This window comes from Schistocerca cancellata, chromosome 8 (genome assembly GCF_023864275.1).
Source record: "Schistocerca cancellata isolate TAMUIC-IGC-003103 chromosome 8, iqSchCanc2.1, whole genome shotgun sequence".
In the NCBI taxonomy this organism is placed as follows: Eukaryota; Metazoa; Arthropoda; class Insecta; order Orthoptera; family Acrididae; genus Schistocerca; species Schistocerca cancellata.
Genome location: NC_064633.1, coordinates 359,570,367 through 359,587,487, shown reverse-complemented (window position 1 = coordinate 359,587,487; position 17,121 = coordinate 359,570,367). Strand labels below are relative to the sequence as shown.

The window sequence follows — 17,121 nt, the reverse complement described above, 5'->3', positions numbered from 1 at the left end:
GCGAATGACATCGTTCCTCACAAATACAATACGTGGTAGCAAAACCTATTATCCTTGTGTGATATAGTCGCATGCAATCTCTGCGGGTCCGTAGTCTAGTAGAGAGCACACGGGGCACGAGGTTACGGAGGTGTTTCGAAACATCGGCGTAACAGTGGGTAACGTAAATTCTCAGCGTTCAACGTCTCACAAAACTTAGCAGTCACGACATAAATTGACAAAATTATTTCCTCAGATTCTTCCCGAGAGAAAAACGAAAAGTGCTCAACCCAGCAATAAGAGGGTGTGATATCAATGAACTTTTATTTTATTTCTGCTGCTATAGTGTTTTGGAATGGTACTGATGAGTTTGTTTCGGTCATAGGATAATATAAAATATTATAACATCGCAAAATTCTTTGTTTTGTATAATATATAGTCAACGGAGAGTACATCATAATGTAGTAAATGTTTATCAGGAGGCTGTCCATTTGGTTCAAAGAGAAGTGGGCAGCCGAATTCAAACATGTCCATTCTTCTTTTGACTATAATCCACTTGAAGGGTGATGTAAAACTGTAACCGCAGTAAAGGATGTCGTGAAAGTGCACAACATAGCATTGAAAAATCGACAAACAGATATTTTAAAATAACTCACACTATAATCTTATCAACTGAAAGATTATCGTAGCGCTTACATGAGGACATAGCTTCCTTTAACACGCGTGCCTCATTTTTTAAATGTCGGCCAGAAACGGTTCACAGGAGAGGTAATGACTAGTGTTTTATGTGAGGGACAAAGGATTTCTCCTCATTGATTACCTTTCAAACGATAGTGTAGAATACGACGCAATCTTGTAGACCAAACTTTTTTAAATAAAAAGTGCAAATAATGAGGAGTAGGAAAAATCAAAGCTAAGGATCCTGCCTAAAAAAACGATTTGGCAATGGAATAAGTGTCAAGCCCAGCGAAAGGGTTACAGAAGCCTTTGGAACGGTAGTTTGTGGACGTTCTTTTCTCAAGGCTTGTGGAATGAACTCTCACTGGCACATCTGACACTCTGAACTTAAGCGGACTACATCGAAAATTATGTTCATTCTTCATGTAAAAACAAAGTATTAGTAAAGGAAATAAACGTCCTGAAAGAGTCGGTGATCACTGTGAATATTTTGTGAACAAACTCGTCAATATCGTTAACGACATCATCAGATCAAAACTTGTAACACAACGTTCAGTGTCAGTATCAACAAAACCTGTGCTTGAGTGAGGTGTTAACGCGCTGAAACCTCGATTAGGCGTAGTTTTTATTGATACTGCCACTGATTGCTGTTTAACAGGTTGAGCTGATGATGGTGGAGGTCGATATGATGTTATGGTTCAAATGGCTCTGAGCACTATGGGACGTAACATCTATGGTCATCAGTCCCCCAGAACTTAGAACTACTTAAACCTAACTAACCTAAGGACATCACACAACACCCAGTCATCAAGAGGCAGAGATAATTCCTGACCCCGCCGGGAATCGAACCCGGGAACCCGGGCGCGGGAAGCGAGAACGCTACCGCACGACCACGAGCTGCGGACTAAATGATGTTACTAACAAAGACATATATTACGTGATGTAGACGAATTTATTCCCAAATAAAAGCAAAGTCATTGATTCTTGAGTTTAATGGCATGGTTGAATTACCAGATGAAGGTTTCTCATAGTAACGGGATAAAGACTGGAGGTAGTCATTTTTCCTTTGTCAATTCGCAACTGGAATGGGAGGGGAAATGGATAATAGTACCGTGAGGTGACAAAAGTCATGGGATGCCTCCTAACATCTCGTCGGACGTCTTTTTGCCGCCGTTGTGCAGAACTCGACGTAGCATGGACTCGACAAGTCATTGGAAATCCCCTGAAGAAACATTTAGCCATGCTGTCTCTACAGCCGTTCATAACTGCGAAAGTGTTGGCGGTACAGAATTTTGTGCATGAAGTAACCTCTCGAATATGTCCCATAAATGTTCTATACGATTCTGAGGGATCAAATGATTCACCTGAACTGTCCAGGATTTTCTTCTAACCAATAGAAAACAGTTGAGCACAGTGATATTGTGCATTGCGGACCACAAAAATTACATCATTATTTGGGAATATGAAGCCCATGAATGGTTGTAAATGGTATCCAAATAGCTTAATATAACCATTACCAGTCAATGATCGGTCTATTTCAGGGCTTCACAACATAACGTGCTCGCGGAGCAAGCTGTGAGCACCAAGGCGCGAGCACGGAGCAGCGCGAGGACGCTACCCCCACTACCAGACCAGAGCGAAGAGTGGGAAGAGTCACATGGGGCACACAACAGCTGCCGCCAGTCAATGTAAATCCGCGGCCACCTGCAGGGATATCACTCACGAATTACTACTGCGACATATGGAACAAATAAAGGAGAATGTACACGTGCCACATAATTTTATTAGCTTAGTGTATGCCTCTACATTCGTATTAATTTGTGAACTGTTACACAATAAAAGGTGTCACTGAAGTATTGGATTCTCGGTTATCGTACTTTTTGCCCTTTACAATTGCGTCTATGTTCGGAGTAATTGTTCTTGTGCATTGTAGGCGCAGCGTGCAGTTTAAATTTCGATCAGACAATGTGTTTCTCAGGCGCGTCTTGTTACATTTCACTGCAAAGAACAGTTGTTCACAAACATACGTGGAACCGAACATTGATATTATTCTAGCCGCCAGTTTGTGCAAACGAGGAAATCTATCCTGAGGGAAGTGTCTGTAGAATTCCAAAATGTTTTTCTTGTTCTGAAATTTGTCTCTGTATTCTCTGTCACACTGCAGGTCAATAATTTCTAGTTGCAGCTCAGGACGAATCTCTTCAATATTCGCTGAATATGGAGAGGAGAACAGATCAAAATACTGTCTAGTGCTGTCAGATCTTGAAATCGTTGATCAAATTCTTCCTTAAGGGCAACTAAACTATGTGAATAACCTTCACAGTCTTTGTGAACATCTTGCATGGATGATAATTTAGGAGAATGAGCTAGATTTCCTGTTTCCAGCTGACTCACCCAAAGTGTCAATTTCATTTTAAAAGCTCGTATTCGATCTATGAAATGAGTAATTAGCAGATCTTTACCTTGTAGTGAAATGTTCAAAGCATTCATATGGCTAGTTAAATCTGCTAAGAACGCGAGATCACATTTCCATAAAGGCTCTTTCAATTCAGGAACACACATGTTATTTATTTCCATGAACATATTTATCTCATCTAATAGGCAAAAAATCGATTTAATAGTTCGCCACGACTAAGCCAGCGGACCTCTCTGTAATAAGGCAGGCTACCATACTGGCTTTCTACATCCTCAAGAAAGCTTTTAATTGCCTGTGTTGTAGCCCATACTTCCTTATATAATTGGTTGTACAAACAACAACACTCATCACATTTTTTAGAGAGATACTCTTTGCACATAAGTTTTCCTGGTGGATCACACAGTGAACGCCCTTATTTCATTCGGCACAGTCAGTTTTTGCATTTTCTCCTTCAACAGCGCAACGAAACCTGAGTTTTTCCCTGTCATCGCTGGTGCACCGTCTGTAGACACTGAAACTAAAGAATCCAACGACAGTCCTATATTTTCAACACTTTCTTCAACACTACTTAAAATATCACCTCCGGTTGTAGTGTTCTTCATGGCTACCACATCGAGGAGCTCCACCCTCACCTGAAGATCTCTATTAACACCTCTAATAAATATGGGAAGCTGAGCTGTTCCAGTGATATCAACACTTTCGTCCAGAGCTAGAGAATACGCCATAAAATCTTTACAGATATTTGCAAGCTGGCTCTGGACGTCGTCTGTCATGTCCTGTATGCGACGCATAATGGTCATGTTAGATAATGGCACAATCCGAAACTGTTCAACTTGAGATGGACACAAATGTTCCGCTGCAACTATCAAACATTCTTTTATTAAATCGCCATCAGTGAAGGGGCACAGTGATTTTGCTAAAAGCAAAGCAATTTTGTAACTCACTCTGAGAGCTGCCTCAGTTGATTTTTTTTCGTCGTCGAGATCTTCTTCGGATAGCTTCCTTTTAAGTTTAATAACTTCCTGTGCACGATCTGGTCCATCACATTTTCCACTTCCATAGTCTTTCGCGTGGTACGATATATAATGTCGCTGCAAATTAAATTTCCTAAAAGAATTCAGCGTTTTGTGACATACTAAACATTTTGCAACACCATCTTTTCCTGTAAACAGATACAATTCCTCCCAATGGGGGTTGAACTGCGAAAGCATGGTTGGGGTTACACAACGGCGACTTGATATGATTCTTAACCAGCGAAGTGACTGTTAGAGCTGATCGTAGTACTTTAAACGTTACACAGTCGGCGCGAATTCAATAGGCACGCTGCGGCCCTATTCAAACGCGCGCGCGCGCGCGCGCGCGTTTCCCCTCTCTCCCATCCCTCCCTACTCCACGACCTTGCACCTGCTCGCGAGCACGTGCCTGAGCAGACGCGAGTGCTCGCGCTCAAAACCGGCCAGTTGTTAAGCCCTGGTCTAGTTGCTCCAGAGGTCCCGGTTCATTCAGTGTAAACACAGCCGACAACATTATGGAGCAACACCAGCTTACACAGTGCCTTGCTGACAATTTGGGCCAAGGTCTATCAGCTCCTACCAAGTGAAATCCGAACACATCTGACCAGGTCACGGTTATTCAGTCGCCTAGGGTCCAACAGATACCGTCAAGAACCCAGGAGAGGCTTTGCAGGTGATGTCGTACTATTAGCTAAGGCACTCGCGTCGATCGTCTGCTGCTATAGCTCATTAACGCCAGATTTTGTCGCACTGTGCTAACAGATACGTTCGTCGTACGTCCGACATTGATTTATGCACTAATTTCACACAGTGTTGCTTGTTTGTTAGCAGTGATCACTGTACGGAAACACCGCTCTCTCGGTCGTTAAGTCAAGGTTCGTCGGCCACCGTGTTACGCGTGGCGAGAGGAAATACCTGAAATTTGGTAGGCTCCGTACACTCTTAATATTGTGGACCTTGGATTATTGAATCCCCTAACGATTTCCCAAGTGGAATCTCCCATGCGTCTAGCTCCAAGTAAAAATTCCGGGTTCAGTGTCTGTCAGTTTCCTTTTTACATGATTCACCTGAGTAGAAATGACAGCTCCATCAATGCACTGCCCTTTTATACTTTGCGTAAGCGATACTACTACCATTTGTATGTACATATCGCTATCCCAAACTTCTTTCACATGAGTGTAACCCGAAGTGGTCTCTGCGCGCACTTGCCCAACGATGACATAGAAGAGGTATATGGAAACCAAAGAAGAGTCAAAACGTCGAATTACCTTCACGTTTCGTGAGGAACGCTACGTAGGCAGTCCCTATGAAAGGCAGAGCTACGTTCCCAGGAAGCTTCTCGAGCTGCCTCCATCGCCATTTCCTGGCGATGATACTCGCAGACACTGCGACCACGAGGACCGTTAAAAGCAGTGACGTGACGTCCAGCATCTTGTAGAACCGTCGGAGGACGCTGCTGGCAGCAACACCTACCGGTGAACTGAGTCTCGCGATGCACGCCGCGGCTTTTGAAGGCTGTGCGCGGCCGGACTTTGGACCGCGCCCGACGCCACGCAACAGGTGATTCACAGTGACATTGCACTCCGCTACCGCCGCCTTCCACGCGTCCTCGGGTCACATATATTATTGAGAACCGCGATGCTAGATTGTCCAAATATGTGTCCTACGTTCAATGGGAATATTTTCGGATCGCGAAGGACGACAAACATCGGGAAATGTCTGGCAACATGCTGCGTATCATGATCATGTAAGGGTGAGACTAAGAAAGGAAGTCGGCAAAAAAGAGCAGAACAAGTACATGGATCATCATTTGCTAACTATCCCTATCAGTAGTTAGTGACTTCCGTAGTTTGAATCTTTTATTTAGCTGGCAGAAGTGGCGCTCGCTGTATTGCAGTAGTTCGAGTAACGAAGATTTTTGTGAGGTAAGTGATTTCTGAAAGGTATAGTTTAATGTTACTCAGGGCCATTCTTTTGCAGGGATCTTTGATAATCAGATTGCGTTGCGCTAAAAATATTGTATGTCAGTTTAAGCACAGTCTTGTATAAAATTCTTCTAAGGGGACGTTTCATATGTCGACCCTTAGCCTAGGATACCTCACTGGAATCTTCTGATTTTTTCTTGTAGTTTGTGTATTTAGTGTAGCTTTTGTTTATTGCTAGAGTGTAATTGTAGAGAGAATCTCCTTTGTAGTTGCAGTCTTTCATTGTTGTACAGTAAAACAGTTGTGGCATGCATGTAGCTTTGCGCCAAGTATTTCGCAGCTGCAATTTACTAGATATTATTTTCAGTGCTATGTTAATGTGTTCTCTTATTTTTGCTATTCAAATTGTGCTTTTCTGTGTTATCGTGTGAAATATTGTGACAATAATGGCGTGTGAAAAACGTAACACTCGGCTCCAAAGTAAACTAAGAAATGACAGTGAAGATGAAAGCAGTGTGTTGGCCCCACCATGTAATGAATTAACTAATATTCAAAGTAGTAATTTGGTAACTGTGCATAGGGAAATGGAGCGGGCGTCAAATAATGGTGTAGACAGTGAAACAGGTTGAGAACAGGGAAGCATTATCGATCGAACGGTCGGCAACAGCGTGCCTCAGGAATCCGAAATGACAGAACACAATACTGCAAATACTGTAGACTTCGGTTTTGGGTCCTCACCGTTTTCTCAAATGAGTCAAGACACATTTTCTGCTTGTCAAAATGTGAATGTTGCCGGTGAAAATGCACTGCCATAAAGCATAGAGAAACAGATTCCAGACACTAATACATTACTATTGCAATTAATGCAACAAATGGAACAAAATCAGAGACAGATGGGACAAAATCTTCAAAAGTTAGACACAATGGAACAAAATCTTAAAAAGTTAGACACAATGGAACAACACCAGAGACAAACACAGCAACAGTTAAACCCAATGGAACAAAATCTTCACATCACGCTTGAACAAACACGTGAAGATTTAACTACTGAATTACATAACATTGAATCGAAATGTCAAAAGGTCTGTAATGACGTAAAAACACAAATTTGTGAGCATTTTCAACCATTTTTTCGCGGCATGAAAATGCATTACAGAATCACGAAGCAGCCATAAAAGAACTGCAAACCATTGTTCATGAAAATCATGAGACCTTGTGGGCTAAAATTGACTCAGTTGCATCTACCGATTCGGTTACGCAACTGGCAAAAACTCAGGAAAACTTAAAGAACACAATAGATTCGATTTCAACACAAATGGACACTCTGAAACTTGGTTCAGAAAAACACACTGAGGAAATGTGTTCACTATCGGAGAAAGTAGCCGAACTTTCGGATCAGGTCACTAACTTATCTACAAAGGTAGATGATGATCTGAATGACACAAGACCCGTAGCCTTCACTGACACAGAAGAGTACGAACAAATAAGAAAATTCAAACAAAATCAAAATCAAATCAATACACAGTACAAAAGAGAACTCCGGGAAGTACAAGATCAGTTGACGCAGGTGATACAAGAATTACATATTTCAGAGGACACTCGCGCTCCAACACGGGAAGAGGAACTTAGAAATACGGAAAAGCCACAAAATAATAACACAGGGCATTTCGGTAATTATGAAAGAAATTGGCAAGGTACACCGACAGACCTGAATTGCATCTGAACTGGCGAGATTTAAACAGAGCAGAGCACTCTCGTCACGATGAATTTGTAGAAGTTAGGTCTCCAAATCCCAATAATGACGCGCGCCGACAAAGAGACAATAGGCAATGACTCACACCGCTGGCAGCCACAAGATGTACTTATGAAACTGGCGACACAGCTGCCGTAGCTAGTAATTACGTAAGAATGGAAGACATTAGAGACACCTTACTCCAGGAACACGACGTAACACGTAACAACATTGCATATCCTGTGATTCACATTACAGTAAATGACGTAAAATTTACGGCAGTACTTGACTCTGGCAGTCCCATTTCAGTAATTAGTGAAACAGCTTTTAGCAAATGCAACAAATCGAACAATTGCCCCACACTTCCGTTACGTAAGATTAAATTACAAGGTGCAATCTTTGGAAAAAGTGTAGATGTACGCCAACAAACCAATTTAGAATTCTTTTGCCAAAGCCACAGCTTCTCTATGAACTTTCTTATTGTTCCATTATTGTCGACGCAAATTATACTGGGAGTAGACTTTTTGAATGAATACAAAGCAATCTTAAGCTTTCACGATGCTGAAATAAGTTTAGAGAAAGAAGGTAAGTCAATAGCTTTGAAATTTGAAGACTGGCTCTCAAACCATGATGAGGAAATTAATCGGCTTTACCTTCTGTTAGGTAACAGTTCGGAATTATCTACGGAACTAGACACTAACAATCACTCTGCAAGTACTGACAGGGATGACATCGACGGCATATTTGAAATTAATGAGTTAATTCAGAATAAAATTCAAACAATTGAGAATTGTAATGACACTGATAGACAGGACCTTTTTGAGATTTTACAAGCACATTCCACAGTTTTTACTCACAAAACAGGAACAATCAAGAGATTTCAATACCAATTTCGTGTTCGTGAGCATACTAAATTTTGTGTTAGACCATACGTAATTCCGGCGCGTTATAGGGACCGTGTTAGAACAGAAATACAATCTATGCTTAATGAGGGCATTATTGAGCCTGCAGTAAGCTCATACAACAACCCATTACATGTTGTTGAGAAGAAAAATGGATCGATCAGGCTTGTTTTAGATTCGAGACAAATCAATACTATCATTATTCCTGAAACAGACAGGCCGCAGACGATGGAAGAACTTCTTCAAAATTTTAATGGTCTAAAAGTGTTGTCTTCCATTGATCTCAGATCCAGCTTTTATCAGATCGAACTTCATCCAGAATGCAGAAAATACACAGCTTTCCTTTGTTTCGGCGTTTGTTATCAGTTTCGGAAACTTCCTTTTGGTTTGAACATTTCTTTGGCAGCATTCATTCGCGGGTTAAATTCCATATTACCTGAGTTCTTAAAACGTCATATCACCTTATATGTGGACGATATTCTAATAGCAGAAGCTTCATGGGAACAACATAACCGCATCCTCAACAGTTTGTTACGTATTTTTGCAGAATCTGGAATTACAATTAACTTGGAAAAGTCTGAATTCGGTAGGTCAAAGGTGAAGTTTTTGGGACATATTATTTCTTCTGAAGGCATTCAGCCGGATCCTGAAAAGTTAGAAGCAATCAGAGCCATTCCAGTTCCATCCTCAAAAAAACAAGTCCGCAGTTTTCTAGGTCTCGTAAATTTTTACCGTCGTTTTCTGAATATGCAAATTCTAGTTACACCAAAACTTTGTTCTCTCACTGGAAAAAATACTATTTGGAACTGGGACGAACAAGCACAGTTGGAATTCAATTCTTTGAAAGAAGCGTTACTTCACGCGCCAATACTAGCTCATCCAGATCTGTCACAAGATTTCTGCCTTAGCACGGATTCTTCTAAAGTCGGTCTTGGTGCCCACTTATTTCAAGAAGCCATAGAAGATGACATTACTGTTCAGAAAACTATTGCTTTTGCTAGCCGAGTGCTAACAAAGTCTGAAAAAAATTATTCCGTTACTGAATTAGAAGCTTTAGCTATCGTTTGGGCATTTAACAAATTCCGTTTCTTTCTGGTAAGCACGTAAAAGTATACAGTGATCATCGTGCATTACAATTTCTTATGTCTTCAAAATTAAATCATGACAGGTTAAAACGTTGGGCGTTGTTTCTGCAAGAATTCCGCTTCACAATAGTCTACATTCCCGGCAAGGAGAACATTGTTGCGGACGCACTGTCACGCGCACCGGCTGGGCTTGAGAAAAGTAACACAGAAGGCAACCTCGAGAAAAATTTCAGTATTCTTTACATTCAGAAAGTCGCCTTTGAAAACTTCATCACTACATCTTTAAAGGACATTGCTCATGAACAAGATAAAGATCCGATTTGGAAAGACATCAAAAGTAAATGGCATGAAAAGACACACACTCAGATTCAGCATTATTACCTGGTTAGAAACAACATACTCTTCAAACGCTGCACTGTTGATGACAAGCTATGGGTACTTTGCATTCCAGACGATTTTGTTAATAAGCTCATTTGGTACATTCATTTCAGCTACGCACATTTTGGTCCACGAAAATGTTATCATATTCTTCGAACGACTTGTTATTTTAACAATATGGAAAAGAGAATTCGAAGAGTCTTGTCTATTTGTAAACTTTGTCAAAAGGCGAAACCATCTACTGTCTCCCATCGTGCTCCGCTGTTTCCTGTCATTCCTTCTAAATTAAAAGAATTTGCTGCTGTTGATCTCTTGGGACCACTTGTCAGAACATCTAATGGATTTGCGTACGTTCTAGTCGCTGTTGAACTTACTTCAAATTTTGTTTCTTTCACTCCGTTACGTAAAGCCACTGGACGGTCTGTATCCAACGCCTTTGTTAAAAATTTCTTACGTGAAGTTGGACACGTTAGTAAAGTCATTTCAGATAACGGACAGCAATTCAGATCTGCTGTTTGGTCACGCATGCTTCGGAATCATAAAATCAAACCTGTTTTTATTTCATTGTATTCACCACATTGTAACCCGTCTGAACGGATTATGAAAGAAATCAATAAGCTTTGCAGACTTTATTGTCACAGAAAGCATCAGCATTGGGACAGATATTTACACTTATTTTAAAATGTGCTAAATGAAATGCCTCATGACTCCACTGCTTTACCACCTATTCTTGTACTGAAGAATGAAGAACCACCGAACAGAATCAGAGAGCTTGTACCGTTCCCGAATACACGCAAACTTCGACACAAAGACATAATTGATTTGGCTCTTAAAAATATAAAATCTGCTGCAGACAAAAGGAGAAAACTAAACGGTAAATCAAATGCAAAGAAATTATGTATTGGTCAGAAAGTTCTCATTAAAGCTCATTCATTGTCACATAAGAAGAAACACTTGAGTCACAAATTCTTTCTAGTTTACAATGGACCTTACAGAATCCGACGTATACCACATGATAATTGCGTTGATGTTGAAACTCTGCGTACTAGGAAGAGTAAAGGTTTACACCACATTTCACATGTAAAACCATTTATTGACAGATAATCTGCTTTTTAACTTAGTCTTTGCAATTTTCGCTTCACGCTACTTGTACAATTTGTCACACTGAGAAACTGTTAACATGCAACAATGTTTGAAGTTAAATATCCAGTCAAGAACCAAGAGAACTTATTTAAACAGAAATTACGAATGCATTGTTATTGTGAACAGGCGACACAGTGTTATTGTGTGTGTGCATTCTTGCTTGTTAGTTGCATGATTATGTAACGACTATAAGGCTCACATACTTGGAACATATACCGGCACTGTTAATGAAATTTTCATGCAACATTTTGGTTTGCTTGAGAGTGGACCCTGGATTTAAGGTACTTTCAGTGAGATACCAGATGAGACAGTGGCTAGTTTATGTGACAGCTACAGGATTTTATCACGACGCTACTAATGAGCGACAATTTACAATGTTGCTTTTGCGGTGTTTCTGTTTTATATCTGCACAGTTTTTCTGTATTATTCTGGAAAGTAAAACGTGTTTTAGTAGTAACTTTTGTGGTATAGCTACAAGGAGACAACCTTTTCTGTAGCACAACAATACGTTACAGCACAGTACTTTCTTCATCACGGCAATAAGCGTAATAAGTATGATATCTATACGCAAAGCATTTCACTTTGTTTATCATGAGGTCAGTACATTGACTTCTGCAGAACTTAGCTTTTGGAGGACGATAACTACGACACTTCCACAGAGATTATCTTACAACAAGATGCACATTTAGCGCTACAGGACACGTATTTGAGTGATTAATTTTGTACTAAAAACATTTATTTTCAAAGATATTTGCAATACAATGATACAAAGGTTTTCCGTAATACATTTCATTCCATTCTTGTAATCTGTAACACCTGAGGGTATAATTACAATAATCATCGGGGGGGTACACGCCTGCTTTGTGTACCATGTGTTTGGCAAGCACAAGGAGCCCTAGCTAATATGGTATTTGCTTATACAACTTTACACATCAGTACCATATTTTTCTAACACACAAATTACACAGCTATCTGATCATTTAACTGAGAGATAAACTTTTTTTACTACATCAGTGACACATGTTTACTCAATTACATCGTTGGATAACTTCACACTTGAAATTGTATTTTGTCTGTACTTTATGCACTGTTCATATTTTTTTTCTAACCATTGTGATACTATGAGAGCTTTGAATGATATATTTGGTATGAGATCATGATTTTTAAAGTACGTTTGAGGTAGATGACACTTCTGAAATGAGCAGAGAATTTCTTTAGGTTTTGAAATTATTGGAGGAAGCTACGACGATTTTGAGATTTGACTAAGGTGTTATGATGTTATTTTTACGACGACGATGTGTATTATGCTGTTGAGGTATGTTTATGTCAATAAGATGATGCTACCATATATGAGGAATGTGATTACGTGTTTATATGTATATGAATAATGAATAGAAGTTAGCGACGCTTGACTTGTGAAAAAGGATGTTGGAAACCAAGAATCGTACTTTAAGAGTTATGAAATGTGTGTAAATGCGTGAATGTGTCACAATTCCAGCGAAAATTTTTTTGGACACTGTTATATTCATAGGATTTTGTTTCTACACATTTGCAACGTAAATTCTCGACCTGTGAAATTCTTATATGAGACTGTCACTGTAGCGGAAACTGCTGTCGTAAATATTTCCGTAAGAAAGTTAAGTGACCACCTGCACATGCGTCGTCGGCACACAGCTGTGTCAGACACCTGGAGAACTAGCCATTAGGGTGTGCCTTTCCGGAAGCACAGGTAGAAAAAAAGGAGGCCTCTACCACCGCTAATGACATTCCTTTGTAGAAAGCATCGCAAAAACGACATGGTCGAACTTGAAAACATATGATTACACTGTGGAGCTCATAATTTATGATATTTACTAAAATGCCTAATGAAATGATTAGAAACATTATACATCTATTGTATTTGTAGTTAAGAGATTGCTCATTTTGTTTAATATCTGGTTTCCAGCTGTGTTGCAGCATTAGTTTTATAAAATAAAATGCATTTGCTAATGTGAACACTTTCTGTCAACAGATCTATTAAATGATAATTTTGTAATCCACATTCTTTCAAAAAGGAGCACTTGGAAAGGAAAGAACAATAAGAAGGGACTAGTAACAGTAACTGGACACATAATTTTCTTTTCAAGTACATGGTAATATTTTTTTACAACAAGTTGTTTTGGTGCACCACTTTGATTACATAGACATTAAGATGTGAATATACTTTTCCCTTATCTGCATTGTTGTTTTTACTGTAACATTTTTTCTGCTTGAGCTATGTCATGTTTAGGTATAAGTTGCTGCTGTTTGCCAGGCATAGTGTTATTGAATTTGGCTTTGTATTATTCTGTTAAGCCAGTTTTACTAATAATTCATTTTTATTGTTTGCTGCTCATTGCCTTATATTAGTTGTAATTTATGCTGCTTGCTTTGCTAATTTCTTAATGCTGCTTGCTTCGCAAATCTGCGTTTTTTTTTCATTGCTGTTTATATCAATTGTTTTATGTGATGCTGCATTGCCTTGACCCTTGGTATATATATCTGGGCTCAGTAGATTTAAGTTAGCTTAAGAGGGGTAGACTATATAAGAAACTAACTATGATGACTTGGAAGAAATGTATTGAGAAGCTATATGAAAATGGTTTGGGCGAAAAAGAAAGATACTGTACAGTGGAGAAAAACTATTTTTGACAGAGGATGTGAACAGAATACAGAAGGCAGGCTTAGATAGGACTTTTGGGAATAATGATGAATGAAGGGAGATCTCCAAGAAGCAAAGAAAGTTTTGTTTGCAAAATACTGCAATGAAATAAACCCTGTCCTTTCCTTTTGTGTTATCCCACTATGTGTTTGTGTACCCTTGTGTAGTTGTTTTCCTGTCTCTGTGTAGTTTCATAGAATTTTTTCTTCTTCTAATACTAAGCTACATTCACTATGATTAGGAATACTGTTATCCTCAAATATAATTGGCATTAATAATATGTTATTTACCTTGTAAAGGTGCTTAGACATTATTTATACTGTTTGGTTGCTCACATGTGAAGGTGATGTTTCAAACGTTCTTCTAATCTTTTATGTTTGTACTTATGTCATAATTCCTGTAACACTGATGTATATGTTAGTTAAATTCTTTTGTAAAGCCCATATTACTACAAATGTTATCTGTATTATTATGTTTTTAATGATGTATTTTGTATCTTTGTAATTGTATTCTTATGTTATAATATTGTAATTGACACCAGTTCATCAATTTAAGTAACTTGTAAGTTACATTTCAACACGTTTCTGTTGGTCACAGTAATGCACAATATGTGAGAAGTTGGGACTGTTGTGTTTGCATGTGTGTTAATAATTCAGCAAGGGACTGGATAACAGCATTGCTGGTTCGAAGAACATTCCAAAAACTTTGTGAGTGCACAAGTGGTGATTACGGACTTGCTATATTAACTGCAAGACTCTTCAATGGTGATTGTGCACCCACACAGTCACAACAGATGGCTGCTGGCCATCTCTACAAGGACTACAGTGGGTCTACACCTTTGCTCACTCACCAGTACCATTATTTCTACAAGGAATGCAGTGGGTCTGCACCTCTGGTGGCCCACCAATACCACAATCTCTACCAGGACTACAGTAGGTCTACTCTGTGATGACCTACCTACCAATATTTTTCAGAACTTCGAATGACTCTGCTGTGGGTTTGCTCCATTGTGGCCCATTACCTGTCAGCATGTCAAGATTCAGCACTGTCTTTCCGTTGGAAGGACACCACTACTTCTTCAAGACTGCATGGAAATCCACTACTTCTGTGTGCAATTTTTTTTACTAATGAGACTTGTGAAAAAAACCCTGTAATTACTATTATGATGATCAGGACTGTCTTTATGGACTGTGAGAAAATTTTAGCTTTTGACCAACGATGTATTAATAAGTGTGTGCATTTGATATCTTTCTTACTGTAATTATGAAAAAAAATTTTAAATCTGTATTGGCCACTGCCCAACAAAATTTGTAAAATTTTTTGTGGGGAGCGTGGGGGCTATGTAAGTAGGCTGTTTATGTTTTCTTATTGGCAACGTTACGTAGCGCTCTGTGTGCTAGTTTGCATTGTTGTCTGCCATTGTAGTGTTAGGCAGCGGCAGCTGGATGTGAACAGCGCGTAGCGTTGCACAGTTGGAGGTGAGCCGCCAGCAGTGGTGGATGTGGGGAGAGAGATGGCATAGTTTTGATAATTTGTAATACTGGATGTCAATTATGAATATTAAGGTAAATACATTGTTTGTTCTCTATTAAAATCTTTCATTTGCTAACTATCCCTATCAGTAGTTAGTGACTTCCGTAGTTTGAATCTTTTATTTAGCTGGCAGTAGTGGCGCTCGCTGTATTGCAGTAGTTCGAGTAATGAAGATTTTTGTGAGGTAAGTGATTTCTGAAAGGTATAGTTTAATGTTACTCAGGGCCATTCTTTTGCAGGGATCTTTGATAGTCAGATTGCGTTGCGCTAAAAATATTGTATGTCAGTTTAAGCACAGTCATGTATAAACTGTTCTAAGGGGATGTTTCAATTTTCACATTATCATTTTAGAAGAGACAAAGGACGGGCTACAAGGGGAGATGGGAGGCCTCATTGTGGCTCTGCCATACATCTGGTAATTTCATGAAACACCGGAAGAAATAGCATTTAATCCTAGAACTGCACAAACTCCTATAATGTTTGACGGATGTACAATAGGAGTTGTCATACAGCACCGGTATGTATGGATATATAAACAATTAGCTCATTTGTAAGAAAAGATAACAGACAAATGTTGTGTTTCAGAAAACATTGTTTGACTGAACCTAATATAATATTGTATTTGTTTATGAGAGACGGGGACTTTTTACTAAGTAGGTTACAAATGACTAATTCATACCTATTCGCGTATTAGAATAACAATTAATAACGTTACCAGATAATTTATCAGCTTGATAATAAGACTGCAATATTGAGATGCAAGAGCCAAGAAAATTTAACAAACGAAATACACTGTTATAAAGCAATAAAAGAATGAATTACAGCGGTAATACTAGTCTTGGAGACACTACCATCGGACGTCATTAGATTTAGGGGCGAGAATGGGATAAAATCATGATTGCAGTATTTTATTTATTTATTATTTATCGTTGTTACGCATCACCTGCACCTAGAAGACATACCAGTCCAGTCATTTTTATTATTAAAATCCATACGTTATTAAAAACGCTGTCCGACCCTGGAAGCTGAGTGAACAGCGTGACAGAATGACAATCCTAAGGGTATGTGTTCGATTCCCGGGTGGGTCGGAGATTTTCTCCGCTCAGTGACTTGGTGTTGTGTTGTCCTAATCATCATCATTTCATTCCCATCGACGCGCAAGTCGCCGAAGTGGCGTCAAATCTAAAGACTTGCACCCGGCGAACGGTCTACCCGACGGGAGGCCCAAGTCACACGACATTTACATTTTATTAAAAACGCTAACACAGGCCGTTCTGATAGTACTAACAAATGTCACTAGATCGCAGGCCGATCAGAATATCAAGCAGAACCTGAGATTTCTTGAACAGTTCTACTCGTGTTCGAACACGGTACTAACTGTTTACGTGTGGAGCAAGAAAGAGGGGAAACAAGAAGTGCCCTCAGCCACACAACGTGGATACTTTGCTATGTGAATTCTCAGTATTTCCTACATCTACCTTTACCTCTACATCAGTACTGCGCAAGCCAGTGATGAGTGGCGAAGGGTACTTCGTGGACCACTGTCACTTCCTAATCTGCCGGTTCCAGTTCTGAATAGTGCGGGGAAGAACAATTGCTGACAGGCCTCCGTCTGAGCTCGAACCTAATTTTTTCGTCATGGTCTTTCCCCCGAAAC

The 17,121-nt window shown here is 39.5% G+C and overlaps 1 protein-coding gene across 2 annotated transcripts in view; it reads right to left on the bottom strand.

The window, feature by feature from the left end:
* LOC126095283 (cytochrome P450 4C1-like) overlaps positions 1-17,121 on the bottom strand; it is a 292,169-nt gene that overhangs the window by 51,726 nt on the left and 223,322 nt on the right. Inside the window, exon 1 of one of the 2 annotated variants that reach the window (XM_049910046.1) lies at positions 5,355-5,548. The exons of the other annotated variant lie outside the window; for it this stretch is intronic. Within the exon in view, the coding sequence (XP_049766003.1) occupies positions 5,355-5,517 (163 nt within the window). The 5' untranslated portion in view covers positions 5,518-5,548. Of the gene's footprint in view, positions 1-5,354; positions 5,549-17,121 lie in introns of those variants that run through there. 2 annotated transcript variants of the gene reach the window in all.